General features: G+C 42.9%; 2 protein-coding genes across 4 annotated transcripts in view; both read left to right on the top strand.

Annotated features, from left to right (window-relative positions):
- Gpbp1l1 (GC-rich promoter binding protein 1 like 1) overlaps positions 1 to 18704 on the top strand; it is a 45427-nt gene extending 26723 nt beyond the window's left edge. For 2 of the 3 annotated variants that reach the window (XM_038332478.1, XM_038332477.1), the window contains exons 6-12: positions 2210 to 2282; positions 4305 to 4498; positions 9962 to 10102; positions 10744 to 10902; positions 12112 to 12236; positions 12908 to 13010; positions 15069 to 15942. In XM_038332478.1, the coding sequence (XP_038188406.1) occupies positions 2210 to 2282; positions 4305 to 4498; positions 9962 to 10102; positions 10744 to 10902; positions 12112 to 12236; positions 12908 to 13010; positions 15069 to 15221 (948 nt within the window). In that variant the 3' untranslated portion in view covers positions 15222 to 15942. Of the gene's footprint in view, positions 1 to 2209; positions 2283 to 4304; positions 4499 to 9961; positions 10103 to 10743; positions 10903 to 12111; positions 12237 to 12907; positions 13011 to 15068; positions 15943 to 18567 lie in introns of those variants that run through there. The other variant, XM_038332479.1, reaches the window with a different exon arrangement.
- Positions 18705 to 19063: 359 nt separating this feature from the next.
- On the top strand, positions 19064 to 22183 carry Ccdc17 (coiled-coil domain containing 17). The gene is given in 9 exon segments (XM_038332476.2): positions 19064 to 19446; positions 19541 to 19621; positions 19707 to 19825; positions 20040 to 20150; positions 20358 to 20497; positions 20602 to 20696; positions 20844 to 21047; positions 21181 to 21571; positions 21833 to 22183. Coding segments are annotated over 9 exon segments (1659 nt in total). The 3' UTR covers positions 21968 to 22183.
- The last annotated feature ends 963 nt before the right edge of the window (positions 22184 to 23146 follow it).

Genomic DNA, 23146 nt, shown 5'->3' with positions numbered 1-23146 from the left:
AATGACCCATAAGTTCAACTCCAGGACAATCTAAGGCTTCTGGACAACACAGACACACAAGCATACATATAATAAAAATAAACTTAAAAAAATCAAAACTGAACCTGGTGATGCACACCAACACTTAGAGCGCAGAAGCAGATGGATCTCTTCAGTTGAATGCCAGTCTGGTCTATGGAGTGAGTTCCAGGATAGCCAGGGCTTATACAGAGAAATCCTGTCTCAGAAAAAAACAAAATACATACATAAATAAAAGAGCAAAAAGATTTTTACTGACCAAAAATGGGATGGTTATCTGAAATTATTTAAAGATATCAGTTTATATTACATCAAATATAGTTAGATCCATGAGTTCATAATTGTACTTCTTTCACCATAAGAACGATAATGTAAATTTTAACTTATAGAAAGTGCTCATAAATGCACACCTGGGAAGTAAAAGAGAAGAAATGATTCCTTAAGTTTAGCTAGTTATTTTTAGAAGGGAAGGATTTGAGAGAGGTAAAACTTACTAAGTATTGCTGGTTTAGTCAGTAATGTATTTGTTAATGAGTAGTAGTTGAAAGAACTTTTTGCCTATTTATTTATTTTTGTGTGTTTGACTGGTGTGCCAGGGCCAGCATGTGAAGTCAGAAGGCTGCTTGTAGTAATTTCTTTCCCTTGTGGGATATTGGGATTTTATACTTGGGTCATCTCATTTTTACAAGACTTTTTCCTGCTGATTCATCTTTGCAACCCAGTTGTCTGTCTCATTTTTAAACTGCTTTAAAAAAAAAAAAAAAAAAAAAGTCAGTGTCAGTCTCAAGGTGGTGACCCAAACCTCTAATCCCAGCACTTCAAAGGCAAAGGTAGGCAGATTTCAGAGTTCAAGGCTAGCCTGGTCTACAGAATCAGTTCCAGTACAATTAGGGCTACACAGAGAAACCCTATCTCAGAAAACCAAAAACAACAACAAAAGAAACAAACCAATCAATGTGCTAGATATGTGGTTCAAGGCTTAAGAGTGCTTAGTGCTCTTGCAGAGGACCCACATTTGGCTCTCAGCACCTACGTTAGATGGCTGCCTCCATTTACTTCTGGTCCAAAGAACTTGGTGCCCTCTTCTGGCCTCATCATGCACTGCACTCTGGTACAAACTCCCACACACACAATTTAAGTTAAATAGATGTGATGAGATTACAGATAGATACTGCATAAATAGGGACAGTATCTTAGAACTATAGATAGAATATAATTTAAGAACATAGGCCCAGGGGCTAATGGCGTGACTCCGTATTAGAACAGTTTCTACTCTGGACACCATTGTGTTTAATCCCTTCTATTCTCTATAAAATTAGTTAAGTCTATGCTAAATTTGGTTTGATGTATTTATTGAGCTTTCAGTTCTTGGGATCATACTGACATCACCTTTAATTAAACTTCTCATTTCTCTACCAAGGATTTATCCAGCCCCTCTCAGTAGTCCTTGCCCAGTGTGAATTTTTATTATAGTAGAACATTCTATGATACTTACTTGGTTATTAGTTTTATCTTTTTAATGATGAATAAACCTGTGAGGACAGGGGCTATTTTAATTGCCTTCGTATCCCTTCTATAATCCTGGAATATAGCTTCTGTTCTAGTGCAGTCTTATGACTTCAGTGAATACTACACACGCATTTCACTGACGGTGTTCCTCTCCTTAGATATGAGGAAAATACTAACATTCTTGTTCTGTGGCTTTCTATGCCTCCTTTTGCATATTTACTCTATTGAAAGATAGGATGCATATTTTATATATATATATATATATATATATATATATATATATATGAAATCCCATGACAAGTCAGGCAGTGGTGGCGCATGTCTTTGAACCCAGCATTCTGGAGGCAAAGGCATGAGGATCTCTGTGAGTTCAAGGCCAGCCTGGTCTACAGAGCAAGTTCTAGGACAGGCTCCAAAGCTACAGAGAATCCGTCTCAACAAAACTTAAAAAGAAAAAGAAATCCTATGACAAAGGAAATACAAGCTAAAAATATAGTGTCTATCGATTTTAGATTTTAACATAATTTACATTTTTAAAATACTTTCAAATTTGTTGGTTCTGATAATTTATAACTTTTTGGTAGCTGTATTTGTTAGTTGTACACCCATTTAATGATGAATTCCAAAGTGAAGAGCTTTCTGTATCTATCAATCATTATTACCCCCTCCTTTTTTATTCTAGCCTTCTTTGAATCCAGAATCTGGCAAACACAATCAGCCATGCAGACCTTTTGGGACCCCTTCTGGAGTATGGGGTAGGTAGATTTTGCTATTTTAAAAGAATTTTTTTTTACAGATTTATTTATTGTGTATTTATGTTCTGTCCACATGCATGTCTTGTAAGCTACCATGTGGTTGCTGGGAATTGAACTCAGGACTTGTGGAAGAATAGCCAGTGTTCTTAACCTCTGGGCCATCTTTCTTCCAGTCCTGAAATTCTTATTACTGTTTTTTTAAGTAACTTTTTTTTTGTCTTTTTGTTTTTTTTCGAGACAGGGTTTCCCTGTAGTTTCTAGAGTCTGTCCTGGAACTAGCTCTTGTAGACCAGGCTGGCCTCGAACTCACAGAGATCCGCCTGCCTCTGCCTCCCGAGTGCTGGGATTAAAGGCGTGCGCCACCACCGCCCGGCCTTTAATTAACTTTTTTTAACTTTATGTGCATTGGTGTGAAGGTGTCAGATCCCAGGGGACTGGAGTTACAGAGTTAGGAGCTGCCATGTATGTGCCGGAAATTGAACCTGGGTGGGTCCTCTGGAAGAGCAGCCAGTGCTCTTAATAGTGAGACATCTCTCTAGCCCTAAAGATTTGTTTTAGAAAAGAGGGGTCTGTCCGTGTGTCTGTATATGTATTTAGGTGGCCTGGGAACCCCAGATGATGATGTTAGAAACTAGAGTTACATGCAGCATGGTTCCAGAGAACTGAACTTGGGTCTTATACTAGAGCAGTATACACTGAGCCATCTTACTGTCCCTCAGTTTTTATTAGTGGTGGTTTTTTGTATTACCCTTCTAGGCCTTTAATTCATAGAGATCCACCTGCCTCTCTCTGCCTTTGGATTAAAGTTATGCTCCACCACAGAGATCCACCTACTTCCTAACTAGCATTCATTCTTACTTGGTTGTGCCTGTCTGATCACCCTATCTTACAAGGTAAACCCCTCTAAGGACTGCTATTCTTTGTGCTTCAAGACTGGTTTATAAGCTTAGTGGTTCATATGGTGCCTTTTTTCTGTACACTTATCAAATGGTATTATTTGCTTTAATAAAAAAAGGTGGGGGGGTAATAGGTAGGCCTTTAATCCCAGGCCCTGGGAAACCTAGATAGCTAGCTGGATCTCTGAGTTTGGAGACAGCCTGGGCTCCATAGGGAGTTTCCAGGCTAGCCAAAGCTACATAGTGAGACAGATTCTACAAAAACAAATTAAGAGACTGGAGAGATGGTTCAGGTTTTTTTGTTTTGTTTTTTGTTTTTCGAGACAGGGTTTCTTCTGTAGCTTTGGAGCCTGTCCTAGAACTAGCTTTTGTAGACCAGGTTGGCCTCGAACTCACAGAGATCCAGCTGCCTCTGCCTCCTAAGTGCTGGGATTAAAGGCGTGCGCCACCACCATCCGGCTTGATGGTTCAGTTTTTAAGAGTACTGGCTGCTCTTCTAGAGGACCAGGGTTTGATTCCCAGCACCTACATGGCAGCTTAAAGTCATCTGTAACTCCAGGATATCTGACACCCTCCTCTGACCTCCACGGGTACTAGGTGTGCATAAAGTATACAGTCAAAACAATTATGCACATTAAGTAAACAAATTTTTTAAATTTTGAAAAATTTTATTTTTTCCTAAAGGCATGAACATATGCAGGCATGTACAAAGGCAAGACTTGGTCAACTGGGTGGTGGTCTTCACGAGCCATCCACCTTGTTTTAGAGACACTGTCTCATTGGCGTAGTATGCTAGGCTGGGATATCCCAGGGATTCACCTATCTCTACCCCACAATGCTAAGTTTATAAGAATGTGCATCTGTTTTGTTTTGTTTTTAAACTCTGTTCTGGAGATTAACTCATATACTCTCGCTTGCATGATAAATACTTCACCAACTGGGCTTCTTCTCTACCCATCCATAGTGTTATTTTTCAAGGTATTTGTTAAATGAACACAAGGTAATGTTTGTCCCTTGGTCTCAACTTCATCACCTACCTATGTTTCAGGAAAGACTATTACTTAAACTTTTCTATGTTACTTACAAATGTGACTTTTTTGTGTGTCTCCACTCTTATATTTCATAGAAAATCCACCTAGTGCCAAGCAACCCTCAAAGATGCTAGTCATCAAAAAAGTTTCCAAAGAGGATCCTGCTGCTGCCTTCTCTGCTGCATTCACCTCATCAGGATCCCACCATGCAAATGGGAACAAAGTGTCAACCATGGTCCCAAGTGTCTATAAGAACTTGGTTCCTAAACCTGCACCACCTCCCTCTAAGGTATGATGAGCTTTGAAAACAGGTTTGATAATAAATAATATACCATTATATATATTTATATTTTCTGACAAAATTGTTCATTAGATACCCAGTCAGTGCTTGTTACATATATATAATTATACTCTCATCACCAGACTCTGCCAGTGCCAACTCACTAGTTTGATTTTGTAAGCTTGTCCCTTTAATAGCATGAACACCTCACCTACAGCTGAAAATATGATTGTTAGCCACCTAAATGGTTCTGGGAACTGAGATTCTCTTGAAGACCCCTAGTTCTATTAACTACTGTGCCATCTCTCCAGCCTTCCTGTTTGTTTTTATATGTGTTTGGTTTTCAAGGCAAGATTTCTCTGTGTGTCCTTCATCTCCGTCATTGCACGGCACTGGGTCCCTTCAGTTGCAGCACTCATCAGTTCATTTTCCTCCTTCATATGGAGCCTTAAGGCTGAAAATACTCTTGGTTCTAGCACACTAACTAAAACACATAATTGCGTGGATGAGCTTTATTTACTCTGTATTGATTCAAGTGAGATGTCTTGCTTACAAAGAGCAAACTCCAGTGAGCAGCAGTTCACTTTCCGCTCTGCTTGGCCTAACTGTTGTGCTCTTTCTGTTGTAATTGCTGGATATAGTAGTGCAGGTTTGAAATTAAACAGCAGATTTTTAAGACTCTTAAGTACATTTCAAATAAGTACTAAATACAATTCATAAGAGCAAGATTGATCTAGACTGTGGTCATCATCAAGGTTTTACTAGAGAGAGAGAGAGAGAAATTTCAGGGACCTTTGGAGAATGGTAGGTAGATAGCCAGAGTTTGGAAGTGTTTGACATTAACGAATTGGTGATTACAGAAGTTCTAAGACCAGCAAACACTAGACTGGGCCATTGTAATTACCCTCAGCATTGGAACGAAGTTTTTGTGTTTTTGTTTTTTTTAGTGTGTTTTTTGTATGTTATGCATGCATATGAATGTGTGTTTGTATGTAGGGACATAAAGTTGTTGATGGAGTTATTCTATCAGTTATCTATCTATATCTAACTAGTCTATCAGTTAGTGTATCTCAGGATTCCCTGCCTTCCTTCTGGGAGCTTGAATTACAAGGGCTACCACATCTGCAATGCACTTGCATAGATGTTTTCTTGGGTGCCTACTCTGGTGTTGACCCTGCTTCGGCAGCTAACAGCTTATCCAGTAAATCTCTACCTAGTCCCATGACAGTCATTATTACAGTAAAAATGAAGATCAGATTATCTAGACAAGAGGATAGATAGTAAGGAATTGAAAAAGAACTTTAGTTGACACATCTAAGTAAGACCAGAAAATTATAAATCATACATAGAAAAAAAAGTATCACTTTTATCACAGAAATCCTGAGCTGTTTACAATAGCAGTAATGCTCATCAATACTTGTCACTGGCTGGCAAGTTGAGAAAATCACTTGGATCAGGCCAGTTGTTATGTTGCACACCTTTTATCCCCGCATTCTAGAAGCATAGGCAAGCAGATGTTGAGTTCAAATACAGCTTATGAGTTTAAGGGCAGGTCTATATAGTGATCTCTGGGCCAGACCGGGGCCTTGTCTTCAAAAAGGTTTTCCTGTTTGCAGCTAGAAAACTTTGGTGACTTGAGGCCTTAGAGAGAAAGTGGCAGGTATAATGACACATACCTACATTTGAGCCAGAAAGATTGTGGATTTGAGACCAACTTAAGCTATATGATAAGACCCTTCAATGTTGCTTGGTAGTAAAGATAAATGAAGCAGTAAAGAAACCTTTAGGCAGCAGCCATTGGGGCAACTTTCAATGCCTATGAAGGACTGAGAGTGTTGCTCAGTGCTAGTCCTCAGCTCTTATATTCAAGGCTCTAAATTTAATCCCAAACCCTACAGAGAGAAGCCGTTTGAGGATGGTGGTCTGTTTTAGCTGAGTACATCATGGTACAGTTTTTCAAAGTTGTAGAAAAAGTCTGATTACCACTGATTATCTAACGACTTCTACCGGCTTCCTCAAGCTGCTAAAATTCTTAACACTTTCCTTTGCTTAGGGACTGAGTCATCTACATGTGGGCTTTTAGGGCTTATTTTAAATATAAACTGTGATAGTTACCATCCTCGCCTCTTGGTTTTTTTGAGACAGGGTTTCTCTCTGTAACAGCTCTGGCTGTCTGGCCTGCCTCTGCCTCCAGAATGCTGGGATTAAAGGCCTGTACCACCACCGCGTGGTATTGTTACTGCATTTATTTACTTGTTTGTTTGTTTATTATGTGTGTGCGAGCTTTCATTCCATGGCACTTATGAAGGTTGCGGTGACAACTTGTCACTAGGCAGTTCCTTTCTTCCACCACGTGGATCTTGGACTTTGAAAACTCGGGTTGTTAGGCTTGTCTGTGCGTGCCTTCACCTGCTGAGCCACCTCATCCACCCTGCAGCAGTTGTCTTTGTAAGGTATTTAGGACACTTATTCTTCTGCTATACAAGGAAAAGAATACATTCAAGGGAGAAGAGCAAATGTTATGATGAGACAGTCTAGGAACTAAAGAGATGGTCAGCAGTTAAGAGCACTTGTTGATCTTCTAGAACAACCTTGTTCTCCATTGAGGTGACTCTCAACCGCCTGTAGCTTCAGTTCCAGGGGATCCAGCACCTTCTGACATCTGCAGGCACTAGCATGCAGTGTGTTACACAGACATACAGACAGGCAAAAATACCATATGCATAAATAAAATTTAAAATTTGTGAAAATTAAGCTATCTGGCTACAATGCTAACAGCAGACAAATGTCATTTTGCTCTTTGCTCTGGGGGAGGTTTCCTAGGTTTTCATTCTCTTTCTTCTGATACACAGAGGTACAGATACATAGTAGAGGTGGTAATCTTCAACTTCAAACTTTTTAGTGAGAAGTAACGGACACTTTGTGAAGTGCATTAAATGCCAGCATAAATAGTGCTTATCACCAGCATGTCAGTCACACTTACATTTTACCCATCCTTAAGTTCAGTATCCAGCAACCACGTGGTGACTCACAGCCATCTATAATGCATTCTGGTGCCTTCTTCTGGCTTGCATTGCAGGCATACATGCTGGCAGAACACCATATACATAATAAATAAGTAGATCTTAGAAAGAAAGCTGAAAACCATAGTTGTCAATGACTTAGCTTACTTTAGTGAGCTTTTACTTGATCATATAATAAAAAGTAGAAGACATTGGTAACAGTGGTTCGTTTTCAGACATAGGGCAACTATCTATCTTACTGTGTTTAAAGTCACTGAAGACTAGATTAGTGAAAATGTTTTTTGTTTGTTTTTTGAATGTGTGTATGAATGCTTTAACTGTACATATTTCTGTATATCGCCTGGTGCCTGTAGAGGCCAGGTGGTTTCAGATTCCAGGAATGGAGTTATAGACAATCCTTGTGGGTGCTGAGAATGGAACTCTGGGTCCTGTGAAAGAGCAGCCAGTAGTATTAATCACTGAGCCATCTTTCCAGCCCAAAAGGCAGGATTTCTGATGGTACACAGGTAACCTGTGATGGGAAACAGACACACAGGCATCTTATTTTTTTCATGAGTGTAAGAAAAAGAGTCTGCGGCTGGAGAGACGATTCAGTACTTAAGAGCAATTGTACCTGGGCTCAGTTCCATACATTTGCATGGTGGATCCATAATTCCACATTCAGGGGATGCAAAGTTCTGTTAGGTCGGCGTCTCCAGCTTCTTAGACATCTTTTTGGAGACTTTCAGATAGCAAAAAAAAATCACATGCAGCCGGGCGGTGGTGGTGCATGCCTTTAATCCCAGCACTCGGGAGGCAGAGGCAGGCGGATCTCTGTGAGTTCGAGGCCAGCCTGGTCTACAAGAGCTAGGTTCAGGGCTGGAGAGATGGCTCAGAGGTTAAGAGCATTGCCTGCTCTTCCAAAGGTCCTGAGTTCAATTCCCAGCAACCACATGGTGGCTCACAACCATCTCTAATGGGGTCTGGTGCCCTCTTCTGGCATGCAGGCATACACACAGACAGAATATTGTATACATAATAAATAAATAAATAAAATTTAAAAAAAAAAAAAAGAAAAAAGAAAAAAAAAAAAGAGCTAGGTCCAGGACAGGCGCTAAAAAAGCTGCAGAGAAACCCTGTCTCGAAAAACCAAAAAAAAGAAAAAAAATCACATGCTAATTAATGAACAAACTGCCTGTGTTGTCCTCAGTATTCTCTAAAAAATAAACATAATAATCATTCATAGTTGTCTTAAGAATTAAAGAATATGGGAGTTGGCAAGAAAGCTCAGTGATTAAGAGCACATACTGCTCTTGCAGAAGACCCAAGTTCTGTTCCTGTCATCCTTACCATGTGGTTCACAACTTCTGACTCCCTCCAATTCCAGTGGATCGAACACCTGTGTGCATATACACAAAAATAAAAGTAATAATATTTTTTTAAAAAGAGACAGGCAGTGGGGCTGGAGAGAAGGCTCAGCAGTTAAGAGTACTGGCTACTATTCCAGAGGTCCTTAGTTCAGTTCCCAGCAACCGCATACATGGTAGCAGAGCTTGGTGGTGGTGGCTCAAACCTTTAATCCTAGCACAGGAGGCAGAAGCCTGCAGTTCTCTTGAGTTTGAGGCCAACCTGGTCTACAAAGTGAGCTCCATGACAGCCACAGCTGCACAGAGACCCTGTCTCAACAAAGACAACTAAAATGTTAAGGCAACCCCCAGGTCGGTGCTGGACATGCCGCACAGTGTGTTCTCATTCCTTATGCTGTTGTGTCGTCTCGACAGCCCACATCCAAGAGTGCATCACAGACGGGAACAGTGCTCATGCCAACCCTTCCTCTTTCATGTAGGTCTCTTGGTTCTCTTTCATTCTTGAAAATAAGTAGTTTTGCACTTACTTCTCTCCCACTTTAATGAGTTGTATCATCATCTTTGATTTCTTTAGACAGTGTGATTGACTAAAATAATGGGTTATTTTCCATATTTTAGTCTGTTAATAGTTGTTAACTGTGCTGTTGGCCAGACCCCACGAAACTGAGCCAAAAAGGGGCCTCTGGGCTCACACAAGGACTATATGCCATTTACAATATACATCCTTGCATAGAACTAGCCTATCACTATCAAAATCTCTAGAAAACTCCATTTTTTTTTTCTGGTGTGCTTTGTGGAAATTAACACACACACAAAATTACAAAGGTGAAGGGGGTTGTAAATGAGTGGAAATTCTCCTTTCCGTGCAATTAAACTCTTTGTGGACTAGCCTGGTAAAGAAAGCTGCTAAATCTGTCCCCACACACCTCATGGCCTTTCTGTATCCCATCTGCTTAACTCAGAAAGGTTTCATGCATGTTGACAGGTAAGCTCAGAGAATTTATATTCTTGCATAATATCTCATATTCTATTTTTGGTTTTGCAATCTATGCTCCCATTTGTGTGCTGCTTTTGACTGATTTTTTTTCTTTGTTCCCTTAAAGCCCAATGCATGGAAAGCTAACAGAATGGAGCACAAATCAGGATCCCTTTCCTCTAGCCGGGAGTCTGCTTTTACCAATCCAATTTCTGTTATTAAGCCAGTGGTACTAGCTGCTGGTGTAGTTCTAAACTCTCCCAAAGAGGTGAGTAAGGATAACTGTAGGGCAGCCTTTTCTCCTATGTATTTATTTTGTGACTATTGGTGTTTTGCCATGGGTGTTGGGTCCCCTGAAACTGGAATTATAGTTGTGAGCCACCATGTGGGTGCTGGGAATTCAGCCCAGGTCCTCTGGAAGAGCAGTCAGTGCTCTTAACCACTGAGCCATCTCTCTAGCTCCTCTTTTTTAAAGAATTTTATGTTGCCCATGCTAACTGAGAATGGGTGACCTTCAGCATCTGATCCTCCTGCCTCTGCTAAAAACCAAAAAGGAAAAAAAAAAGTTAACGTATGATATAAACCTGTGTAATCAGTGTCCCACAAAACTAGTGTTTTGACAGTGAATTGGTTTGTGGGGAGGTTTTATTGTTTCATGTTTATGGGTGTTTTGCCTGAATGTATATCTCAGATCCCCCTAGTACGGAATGTTGTAAGCTGTCCCGTGGGGTTCTGGGAATTCAACCTGGGTCCTTTTGAAGAATAGCCAGAACTCTTAACCACTGAGCTTATCTCCAGCCCTGTTTTTTACGCAAAAGACAAAAATCAGTATAGTATAGAAAGTAGCTCGGGGACTCCTAGTTTTTGCCGTTTACTGTTAGGAGCAATCTGTTTGTGGTGTTTGTCCAGAGTCCCTCCAGTACTACCCCTCCCATTGAGATCAGCTCCTCCCGCCTGACCAAGCTGACCCGCCGAACCACGGACAGGAAGAGTGAGTTCCTGAAGACTCTGAAGGATGAACGGAATGGAGACTGCTCAGAAAGCAGAGACTGTGACAGGCTGGAGAGGGTAAGAATGTGAAATTGCTCGCTGTATTGTGTATTGTTGTTATATGTGGAATGGTTTTTGATTGTTTATTCTCATGTTTGTCTGTTTTTTATCGCTTTTGGTTTAAGACAGGTTTCTATGTGTAGTCCTTATTGTCACAGAACTTAACTCTGTAGACCGGGCTGTCCTCAGAGATCTACCTGCCTCTGCCCCGAGTGCTTTAAAGGCGTTCACCACCACCAGCTAGTTTTTTTTTTTTTTTTTTTTTTACTTTTTTTTCCTTAAGTGCAGGTGGGTATGTCTGTGTACCACAAAAATCCACTAGTGAATTACTTGCAGGTTTCAGGCATCAAACTCAAACCATCAGGTTTGGTTGCAAATGCCTTTACCCAGTGAACCATCTTACAAGTCCTTTTTGTTTTCTTTTTCTTTGAGACAGGGTATCACTATGTACTCATGGCTGTCCTCTCACTCCATCTGCCTCTGCCCTCTAAGTGCTGGGCTCGTGCACCACCTCACCCAGCCTGACCTTGATAACTTTCTGTATAGTTTTATTGGAAGGAACATTTGAATGTGAACTATTTTACATTAACATGTAGGATTTAAAATAATTGTACTGGGATTAAAAATGTGCGCCACCACTTCCAGTCTCTTCTCTTGATTAAATTGTTAATTATCTGAATGTTGAATTTTTAAGTGTTTTTTATATATCATAGAGAATAAGGTTTTTACCAGATAAGGAGTGCTGGGTCTCACTATATTATAACCTGCATTGGCTTTGAATTTTTGATTTTGGTTCCTCTACCTCCTCAATACTAGGATTACAGGCATGTGCTGTCATGCTGTATTGTTCTCTAAACAGTGTCTTTAACAGTGTAAAACTTGCTTTTAATGAAGTTGTTAAGTATTGTGTGGATTGTTCATGTGGTGCTTTATCTAAGTCACTGCCATGCTCAGCCTGTGCTCTCTCCTGCTCATTTTCAGTTGTTCTGTACACTGTAGATTTAGATCAGTGACCATGTGATGAAGTCCACACACACACACATCCTTAGCATTGCATGTTCTGGATCATTTGACTCCAGTTAGTTTATTGGCACAGCAGATCTCGATTTTTAAATGGACAAAACCTGTATAGGTTGAGGGTGAGCTGTGGTGTGGGAAATATTCTGGTTGCTTATCTTGCCACAAATGATCACTGAACCAATTCTGTCCATCCTTTTCTTATTACAGTTGGAGGGCAGCCACACACCCGAACCAAAGGAAAATGGAGAACAAGATTGTCTTCAGAACGGACTTTGTCTCCCCATTGTGGAAGAAGGGGAGGCCCTGTCCCACTCTCTGGAAGCGGAGCACAGGTGAGAAGATGACTTTTAAACCTGAGAGGTGTGACCCTGAGATATTGACTTACTCTTGTTATTCTCAGGTTAGCCCTATTGCCCACTGGGCATTCTTGGAGTTTAATTTCAGACTTTGTTTTAGGAATATAGTGAGGGCAGAGAAGACCTTCCACAGATGTGTTGGCCCAGCTGAGCAATTACTGTAAAATCTCTTTAAAGGGCTTTGAGAAGCCTGGGAATACTATATATGCAAGCAACTGTTTTAACCAAAGGCCTTATATATTGAATAGTCTGCCTTGTTACTACTTCATAACTGTAATTTTGCTACTGCTATGAATCATAATGTAAATATCTGATGTGCAGGGTATCTGATATGTGACCCCTGTGAAAGGATATTTTGACCCACAAAGGGGTTGTGTCCCACAGTTGAGAACCACTGGTCTAGAGGAACTTCAGAGGTTCCTGAGGTTATGAGAGAGGCCACAAAGCCATGAGATTGAAAACGCTGTTAACCAGGAAGAGTGCCCGTTAATTATAAGCAACTGAGTAAATTGTCCTACTATGAAGAAACAAAATTCCTTCTGTAACATCCATTGGATTTTGGCAGGCACTTCCCATGGTTGCTCGTAGGCTTCGTGGTCAAGCTCACTAGCATCATGTTTTCTTCGCTGTTGTTTTGCCTCCTCCAGGTTATTAAAAGCAATGGGATGGCAGGAATATCCGGAAAATGATGAGAGTTGCCTTCCACTCACAGAAGATGAGCTCAAGGAGTTCCACATGAGAACAGAGCAGGTATGCACCGACACTGAGCTAACTGCTTAGCGTCTCTTGCCCTGTCTTTAGACAGGATCTCACCAGTTGTGGTGGTGATACATGACTTTAATCCCAGCCTGGTCTGCATTGAGTTCCAGGACAGCCAGGGCTACCTACCCAGGGAAACCCTGTCTCAAAACAAACAAACAAACGAAAAAAAAAAAAAAAACAACCACAGAGGGGCTGGAGACATTGGCTCAGTGGTTAAGAGCATTGACTGCTCTTCCAGAGGACTGGGTTCAATTCCCAGCACCCACATGGCCGCTCAACCATAACTCCTGTTGCAGGGCTTCTCATACCCTCACACAAGTGTGCATGTAGACAAAACACCAATGAACATAAAAATAAATTATTGAAACAAAAAACAGGATCTCCATATATATATATAATTTTTTTCCTAGGAGTTTAAAGCACACTGTGTAAACCCAGCTACTTTGAGCCTACAGCAGTCCTCCTACCTCTGCCTCATAGCTGCAAGCTCACAGCCATGTGCTACTTAAGCTGGCAGGAAACCCTAAAATTGAAAGACTTAAATTACTACTGTAAAAAAAATTACTACTGTAGAAACAGTGTTAGGTGTCAAACTGCCTGTACAGTAGGAATCTCATAGGCCAGGCCATGAGCAGATTTGGAAAGTAACAGGTTCCATGCTCACAGCTCTTAACCCCTTATGAGAACCACAGGGTTGCTCTGATTCTTTAGGAAAACCATCCCTGTCCTGGCATTTTGACCAGAACTAAGGAACCAAAAAGCTTATGTAAATTGACTCAGTTAATGGTTGGATTCTAACAGAGTAAAACATTACCAGAACAAGGTTTATAATACAAAAATTAACAAAAGAAATGACATCTCTACAGACCTCATTTGTTTCTCTCTGCAGCATAGACAGTGGGCTAGAGAGAGATTTCCAGGTGGTTAAGAGGGCATCCAGTACTTGCCTAGGACCTGAGTTTGATTCTTGGCAGCCATATTGGCTCTCAGCCACCTGTAACTCCAGCTCAAAAGGATTTGAGGTGTCTAGCTTCCAGGGATCCCACACACATAATTAAAAGTAAAAATCTTGGCTGAGGTCAGACCAGGATCCGTCACTAGTGCATGAGATGGCTTTTTGGAACCCATTCCCTATGGTGGGATACCTTGCTCAGCCTTGATGCAGGTGTGAGGAGCCTAGTCCTGCCTCATCTTCATCTGCCAGGCTTTGTTGTCTGCTCTTGGGAAGTCTTACCCTTTCTGAGAAGTGGATGGTGGGGGCTGAGTAGGAACAAGGTGGGAGGAGGGACGGAAACTGTGGTTGGCATGTAAAATAAAAGATAAGAAAAATAAATCTTTGCTGAGCAGTGTTGGCACATACCTTTCTTTATTCCCCAGCACTCAGGAGAAAGAAGCAGGCAGGTCTCTGAGTTTGATGCCATCCTGAACTACAAAGAGGACAGCCAGTGTGGATACACAGAGAAACTTTGGGAAGGGGGGAAAAACAGTAATAATGATGATAACATTTAAAGAATAAATGATACCTTGGAAATCTCATAATGGAGCCAGTGTACAGGCTGACATAAGATTTTACCACTTACAACTGTTTGAAAGGTGGCTATAAACCCCACAGACCATACATGCTTAGACTGTGGATTGGTGGTGGTGGGTTTTTTGTTTGTTTGGTTTGGTTTTGGTTTTCGGAGACCACATGTCTTTGTGTAATAACTTTGGCTGTCTTGGAACCCACCTTGTAGGCTGGGTTGGCCTCGAACTCACCGAGATCCACCTGTCTCTGCCTCCTGCTTAGACTGTGACTTTATTAAAATTTAAAAAAAAAAAACAAAAACTTGATTGGCTGACCAGGTGTAGTAGCAGACATCTTCAGGCTCAGCCCAGGCAGAGGCCAGCACGGTCTACTTAAAGAGATCCAGGGCTACATAGTTAAGACCCTGTTTCTAAATAAGACAGATGAAATCCTTGTAAGGTTCATCTTTGCATTTAAGTTTGAAAAGTACTTCTTCAAGAGATGTTAGAAATGTTTTCTTTCTCTCCTATGTTCCATAGCTACGAAGAAATGGGTTTGGAAAGAACGGCTTGTTGCTGAGCCGCAGTTCCAGCCTGTTCTCCCCGTGGAGAAGCACTGTGAATGCAGAGGGTGAGGATTCCGACACAGAAACAAGCAGCACTGAGACGTCAGATGACGATGCCTGGAAGTAGAAATATAAGTGCTCACCGTTGACCTGCCCCCACTGAGCTCAGCTTTGTGTTTAGAGAATATAAAAAGTGTTCTTTTCCTTTTCTTACGTTGTTGAATACTTCATGCACAAGGGAAATAATCATATCCCAAAGAGAGCAATTGTCTTGCTTAACTTTTGTTGTTATTCTTTGTTATCTGCTTAATAGACATTTGTATGGTGGAATTTTTTAAGCACACACACAGTACCTGTGGGGCCGTGCACAAGTGGGAGCTGGCAGTGCAAAGATGCAGGGAGATGCTGCTCTGACCACAGCGCCCACTACCAGCCCTTGGGCACTCACCCCTGTGCTCAAGCAATCATTGTCAATGACAAAGTGACTATTGAAGTTATAATTGTATTAAATTAATGCTAATAATTTGGATATTTTATTTTATTTTTGGCTGCTCGGGCAACTTAGCCCTTAACCAGGCATATGTGGTTGTTTTTGTTTCATTTTTTTGTTGTTTTTTTTTTTCCTTTTTGGGTACAGCTGTAAAATATTTGGAAATAGGAAATGTTATTCTTGCAGCCTTGATATTCAGGGTGGATTGTAAAATATGAATTTTTGTGAGATTTCAAAGATTAAGATTATTTTGATAACATTATTTACAGATTTAAAAGATGTGGTTGTCACAAGTCTGTTGAGGGGAACTACTGCATAAAATAACTAACATGGAATAAATATTTTGCATCAGTTTGGATTGTCTTGTGTAAGAAATATATTTTCTTTAAAATTAGAGAGTGGGTTCTTTTTAGGGGAAATATTTTAGAAGTCTGGGAGAAAACTGAATTTAGCCCCACCTGAATTCCTGTTCCTTTTAGCAAAAACTCGATGCAGAAGAACCTGTGCAATAAATTATTCATAATAAACTACATTTTCTTTCCTAAAAGAATGTTTTAGTGCCAAGGATTCACCAGTGTATGTGGGTTTGGGTGCTTTCTGCTTGTTTTAAAGTAGGTCCATCATAAGAACTTGGAGCCAGGTGATGGTGGTGCTCATCTTTAATTCCAGCATTTGGGAGGCAGAGGCAAGAGTTTCTCTGTGACAAGAGTTCCAGGACAGTTAAGGCTACACAGAGAGACCCTGTCTCAAAGAAAGAAAAAAAAAAAAAAAACTGGGTGCATGGGGCACGATTGAGCCATGCCTCTTCTAGAGATGAAAGCTTAGAACAAAGTTCTTTTTGCAATGTGGTTTTGATGAGACGGGGATGAATGGTATATGAGCTTGAGTGCCAAGCCAGAGGAAAGGAGAGAGTGGTGACCGTAGCGGGACCCGGAAGGTAGACTGGTGAAGAGGTGCGGCAGCCTGTGCTGCTTGTAGTGCAGTATCATTAAGGGAGCCACTTGCAAATCTTAAAGGTGACCGTCGAGATGGATTAAGGTACTTCTTGCCCTGTGTCTGACAACTAGCATTCAATCCCTGGGATCACAAGGTGGTAGAAGGCCAGAACTGATTCCCACAAGTTCTCTGAGTTATACATGTGCCTACAGCATGTATTGCAAAATATTAAGATGTGTTAATTTGTTTATACTGTGGAACATTTAATGATGCAAAGATGTATTTTGTGTTACATTTGTTTTATTATGTGAAGCTGTGATTCTTTGGCTGTCTAATAAAAAGCTGAACAGTCAATAGTGAGGCAGGAGAAAGGACAGGCGTGGCTGGCAGGCAGAGAGGAGAAAACTGAGGGAAAGGGCAGAGGAGCGTGACAGAACAAGAGGAGGACATTGAGTCTCGCTTAGACTTAAAAATGGCACGGCCTTAGCTTGGCTTGTTTTTAGCCAGCTTATCTTAAATTATTCTATCTACCTTTTACCTTTCATCACTTCTTTCTCTGGCTTGCTGTGTAGCTGGGCGGCTGGTCCCTGATGTCCTCCTCTCCTGGTTCTGTTTTGCTCCTCCTCACTTCTCTCCTCTCTGCCCACCTGCCCTGCCTTACCCTTTATCCTGCCTCGCTATTGGCAGTTCAACTCTTTATTAGACCATCAGGTGTTTTAGACAGGCAAAATAACACAGCTTCACAGAGTTAAACAAATGCAACACATCTTTGCATCGTTACAACAAATTTTCCACAGCATAAACAAATTAGTACATCTTAAAATTATACAACATCCAGGGGTTCCCTCTTCTAGTCTCCTCAGGAACTGCGTTTGGTGCACAAACATACAAAATAACCATACACAAAACAACAACAAAAAGCACCTTTAAATCAATGAGTTAAGAATGTTGTTGGGAGCCAGGCGGTGGTGGCGCACGCCTTTAATCCCAGCACTCGGGAGGCAGAGGCAGGCGGATCTCTTGTGAGTTTGAGGCCAGCCTGGTCTACAAGAGCTAGTTCCAGGACAGGCTCTAAAAAAGCTGCAGAGAAACCCTGTCTCGAAAAACCAAAAAAAAAAAAAAAAGAATGTTGTTGGGGAAAAAAACATCAAAGATTAACAGCCATTTACCAGTTTATTTTGTCTTCTTAACAATTCTAAATTGATCTTTTTCTCTTTTGGAATTAAGCTGAATTGAGAGTAACTTGTTCCTCATATTTGGGGTGTTTGCAGCAAACACCTCCAGGACTCTATCTTAGAAAAGGAGTGCTTTGGTAACTGTTTCCATCCTGATAGATACAAAGATTTGTGTGGAATTGAAGATGATTTGACCAGTCTTTGATTCTGTCTACAGCTGGAGTCCAGTATTTCTGGGTTTGTTTAGAGGCACGGATTGCAGCTTCTAGTGTTCCCTGCAGTGAAGAAGAGCACTAACTTGAATCCTATCCACCTCAAAGAACATGAATGATACAGACAACACTTGCCTGCCACAGGCTATGAAGTGATCCAAGTGATAACAGCCCAGTTAGGCAAAGATGCTGCTTTTTTTTTTTTTTTTTTTTTGTTGTTTTTTTTTTTTGTTTTGTTTTGTTTGTCGAGACAGGGTTTCTCTGCAGCTTTTTTAGAGCCTGTCCTGGAACTAGCTCTTGTAGACCAGGCTGGCCTCGAACGCACAGAGATCCGCCTGCCTCTGCCTCCCGAGTGCTGGGATTAAAGGCGTGCGCCACCACCGCCCGGCCTAGATGCTGCCTTTTCTATAAGGAAAGAAATCGAAGTTGCGGCCAAACTTTGCCAAACTCATGCAATGGATGGAACAGACTGAGACTTTCTCAATTGAGGCTCCTCCCAAAGGTGGCAAGGGACATTGTTCTGGCCTGTCTAGGCCTGTACTTGCTGCCCAGGGAGCTAGGGCACCTCCCCAAACATAAACATAAATTTGAAGATCTTGGAGATCTAAGAGTTGGCCTTTTCTCTCTGTTCTTTCCCTCCTCTTGCCATACCCTCTATAGGACTCCACTGGTGTCATTAGGGATCCCATCCCATGGCCGATTACTCTGGAGAGTCCGGGTTTCTGCCTTGTGAGTCCTGTGACATGGTTTTCCGCTCCTGGGCTTTGTTGGCCACCCACACCCAGCGATTCTGCATTGGTCGGCTGACTCCTCCAGAGGTGACACATGGAACACAGCCTTCAGTAGCCATGGAACAACGGGGCACCACGGTAAGGGTCGTCAATGGTTGGGGCTAGGTTTTCCAGCAAGCAGGATTCTCAGGAGTCTTCGCCTCCCCTGCCCCCAGATTGTGGCACAAGAGCAACAGAGACATCCAGAGCAGGAAGAGGCCAGTAAATCTGCTCTAAAGAGGTTGACAGAGGAGGTACAAACCCACCTACACCCAACATAGATACAAACTTCTACCTGTAGGTAACACTTGAGGGAGATCACCCAGTTCAGAGCTAGCGGGTCCCATTACCTGCAGGTGCAGTTGCTGAGACTGTCCCTAAAGGAAATGCGCCCCTGGGCGACTGAGGGTGCCACCTCGCAGACTGCAGGGAGCCCTGGCGAGAGGCTGCGTGCATTGCAGGGAACCCGCGCTAGGCGCTTGGCAGAGACAGAAGCGCAAAGCCAGGCCCTGGAGCGCCGCGGAGAGGGTGAGAGGCAGGGAGGCATCGCTGCGGGGCCTTGTCGTTGTGCTAGATTCACCGTGACTCGGCCCCTGTCTCCCTCAGAGCTAAAACGGCGCCTCCTTGGTGTAGCGGGACCCATGGGAGGACTATCCGCGCCATTCGGCCTGGAGCGCGAGCTCCAAGAACTCAAGGCAGAGGCCGGCCGGACACGGGGCGCTCTGCAAAGGCTGGGGTCGCGCATATTAGCGCTCCAGTCGCAGCCCCGGTGAGACTCCCGCGGAGCCTTGCAGAACGCGAGTGGGGCGGGGTCTTGGGCTCGGGATTGGTTGCGGGTCCGTGACATCACCTCCCCGCGTCAGCATCCAGAGGGACTCTTTTAAGGAGGCAAATAGATGTTCGCCTGCGCGGGTCAAGCCGGGAACACTGCACGCAGAGATCCGGTGAGGTCCCGAGCGCGATGGGTGGGGTGTAGGGGCGGGAGGCTGTTCAAGCTGGGGAGACTGCTTTCTGCTGCCTCCTTGCTAGGGCCCTACGAGAGGCCTACGTGCGCGGTGGTGGCCGGGACCCCGGAGTTTTGGACAAAATATGGCAGCTGCAAGTGGAGGCATCAGCCCTGGAGTTGAGGCGGTGGCAGAATCGCAAAGGTGAGCAGGAGGAGGGGCAAGCCTAGAGGGCCTTTGTACATTGAGGTCCTAGGCTTGGGAGGAGAAAAGGGTGTGAGGGAGGGCACCACTAGCGTGGGAGCTGCCTGAGGTCAAGGTAGGAAAACCTCGTCAGCTGATCAATTCAGACTTGCACAGAAAACCTTAATGTTGGAGAACTACATAAAGGATGACACGTCATTTTAATTCATCTCAGAAAAAGTAACCGCCATCTCTGAGGAACTTCTAGTGGTGGAAGCCGAAAACCGGCTCCTGGAGGCAGAAATACAGGCCTTGCAGAAGAAGGGCCTGAGTCTGGCGCCCTGGGGTAAATGAAAACCCAACTCCTTCGTAGCCCATACCAAGATACTCAACCCAGGAGGGGGGTGAAGGGTCCATGCCTGGAGAATGAGGCCCATGTCTGTATCATCGTTTTGTGTCTATGCACCTATCCTTGTGCCTTTTGTATATTACTCCATATTACTGATTTCTCACTTCAGTTCCTCTAGCTCAAGCCAACTTTTTCTGTTTCTAGGACCCAGGGAGCCTCAGCTCCTAGCTGATCCCTGGCCACACCTGAGTAGAAGGGGCGATAAGTCGTTCCTCCTTCCACCAGTTGCACTCCCAATGCCAAGTTCAACAAATGTCCAGAATTTCCATGGCACTTCAACATCAGTGAGGCAACTGGCAGTTGGGTTGATGGCTGGCAATCCTGGCATGCAGTTTGGGGAGTATGGACAATTTGCAGTTCTGTATGGTTGAACTCTTGTCTACAGCAGATACTTAATGGAACCATGACAAGGAACTTAGGTCAGGATCGCCACTTCTTCCTAGCAGCATCCGACGATCTAGGCCCTGCACCGTATGATCCTGGGTGAGGGCAGCTCGCTCCTTCACAGCCTCCTTAACATAACCACTACTGACATTTAAGTAGACACATGGGAGCTATCTAGGGTTGGAGTACTGGGGGTGGGGAACAGGAGAATTTGGTGATTTGTGTGCTTAGATTTGTATTCTTCAGGGCTGGCCTTGTCATTTTCTATGACTTCCTATGGGGCCTTGAGGCTTCTTGGGTTTGGGTGCAGCTAATGACAAAATTGGCCCAGGATGGACAGAATACAGGAGGGGCCACAGCATTGCCTCCAGCCCTTTGCTTACCACCACCGTCAGCTCCTGGACCTATGGGCAACTGTGCCATCCTTGCAAGCAGGCAGCCTGTACCCAGGTCAGTCACTGTCAGTAATGAAGGCCTCACCTCATTGTTTAATCTGTGCACAGCTGCTCCTGGGCGCTGACAATGAAAAAAGCCCTAAGAAGGTATTTTGGCTTAGTATTACATGGCATTGGTTGTTCTACAGATTGCCTCCATCACCACTGGTATCTTTGATCTGTGAACTACATGCCTGGCAAGGTGTTACATGGGCACCACAACCAAAGGCTTGGGCCTCACTATTGCTATTTGACCAAGATAAGCAGATGCTTAGTGGGCGTTGGCGCCTCCCACTTCAGGTCCTTCTTCCCAACTCCAACCTCAGTCTTGGCCAGAATGAAATTCCCCAGGTACGTGTGGAGGGAGGGTAGGGACTAGGTCTACTCCAAGATTCGGATGAGTACCACTCTGCCTTTTCCCAGGCAGGTCAAGCTGAGCTCTTTCTGAGACTGGTGAATGCAAGAGACGCAGATGTCCAGACGCTGGCAGAGATCAATCCAGCAAGTGCCCATAAGTACCAGTACCAGTACCCACCACTGGTAAGAATCCACTGCAGCTAGAAAGTATGACTGATCAGCCTCGATTAGGTAGCATTATGCATCAATGACTATATTAACCCATTTGATCCTTAAAATTTACCTATTAAACACTGTGTGGCAGAACCTGCTTTTCTGTGACTTTGTCCACAGATAAACTCCACAATCTTTTTACCTCTAGTTCTGCTTAAATTAAAACAAGAAAAAACAAACAAAAAAAAAAAAAAAACAAAACAAACAACCCTACCTTTTCATGTTCTACAGGTATCCAATCCATCTTCACTGGAAACCAGTTCCTTCACCCACAATTCTGGCTTTGTAGACCCCCAACCTTCCACAGAAGAGGCTTTCATCAGTATCAAGGATGAAGAAGAGCATTTGAGACCCCACCAATTTTGACCCAAACCCATCAAGTTTCTGAGACAGAAGGCCTAGTTCTAGACCTGTAGCTTTTTTTTTCTTTCGGTTATTCAAGACAGGATTTTTCTATGTAATAGTCCTAGCTGTCCCAGAACTTGCTCTTCTAGACCACAATGGCCTCAAACTCAATAATCAACCTGCTTCTGCCTCCCACGTGCTAGGAATAAAGGTGTGCGACATCACCGCCCAGCCTGACCTGCAGTTTGTCTTTTTAATAAAGCCCAGATAAACTCCAACCAAGCCAACTAGGTTTTTCTGTACATTTTCCATTTGCAAAACAGATTGAGGAGTAAATGATTTCAGATATCCACAGTAACTGACTGGCATTCAAATCTCTGAAAATAGCTAGGCTTTACTAAAGCTAGCTTTATTGTCAGATTTCACTACAGTCCCGGCTTCGCCAGTACTTCTAGACAGAAATCTGTCCACAATCCAAAGTTTCCTGAAGATTTAGATTCCAGCATAGACCTCAGCCCAGTTGTTCCAGCCAAGTAGATCATGTACTGGAATAGTATTCTGAACTACAAATCCAATCAGCAAAGATTTTGTACTGGTCATATCAAGTCAATTCCAACTGGAAAGATGGAGAAAAACACTTTAGGACTCAGAATATAACAATACAAATTTCAAAGTCAGGATGAGCCCAAGCCTTAGTGACCAGCCAGAGAAATAATTTGTGAGAGGAAAAAAAGCAAAAACACAAAAACTGTCATTTCAGCAGTGCCATCCGCGTTCAACACTACTTTGACCCCAGGCTCTATGCTGCTCCAACAGCAATGAGGGAGATATGTTTCAACAGTGGCCTTTGAAAGAGCCAGTGTAGCCCAGGCAGTGATGGCACATGACTTTAATCCCAGCAGTGGGGAGGCAGAGGCAGGCAGAATCTCTGTGAATTCGAGCCCAACCTGGTCTACAAGAGCTAGTCAAGGACAGGATCTAAAACTACAGTGAAACCCTGTCTTGGAAAAACAAAACAAAAACAAAAAAAGCCAGTGAGCCAGTGTAAGGCAGCTCCCACTTACTGCACTCAATGGGATGGCCTTTAGCACCTCAACTAAATACCCAGAACTGACAGAATAGCTTGTCACTCGTCCCGATATCCCACAGCGAGGTACTCCAGGTAACCCAGAACCCTTCTTGTAAAAAAGTCAAGTATAA

The sequence above is a fragment of the Arvicola amphibius genome, chromosome 6, assembly GCF_903992535.2.
Source record: "Arvicola amphibius chromosome 6, mArvAmp1.2, whole genome shotgun sequence".
Taxonomy (NCBI): Eukaryota; Metazoa; Chordata; class Mammalia; order Rodentia; family Cricetidae; genus Arvicola; species Arvicola amphibius.
Note: the sequence above shows the minus strand (reverse complement) of the source record. Positions and strands in the feature narration are given on the sequence as shown.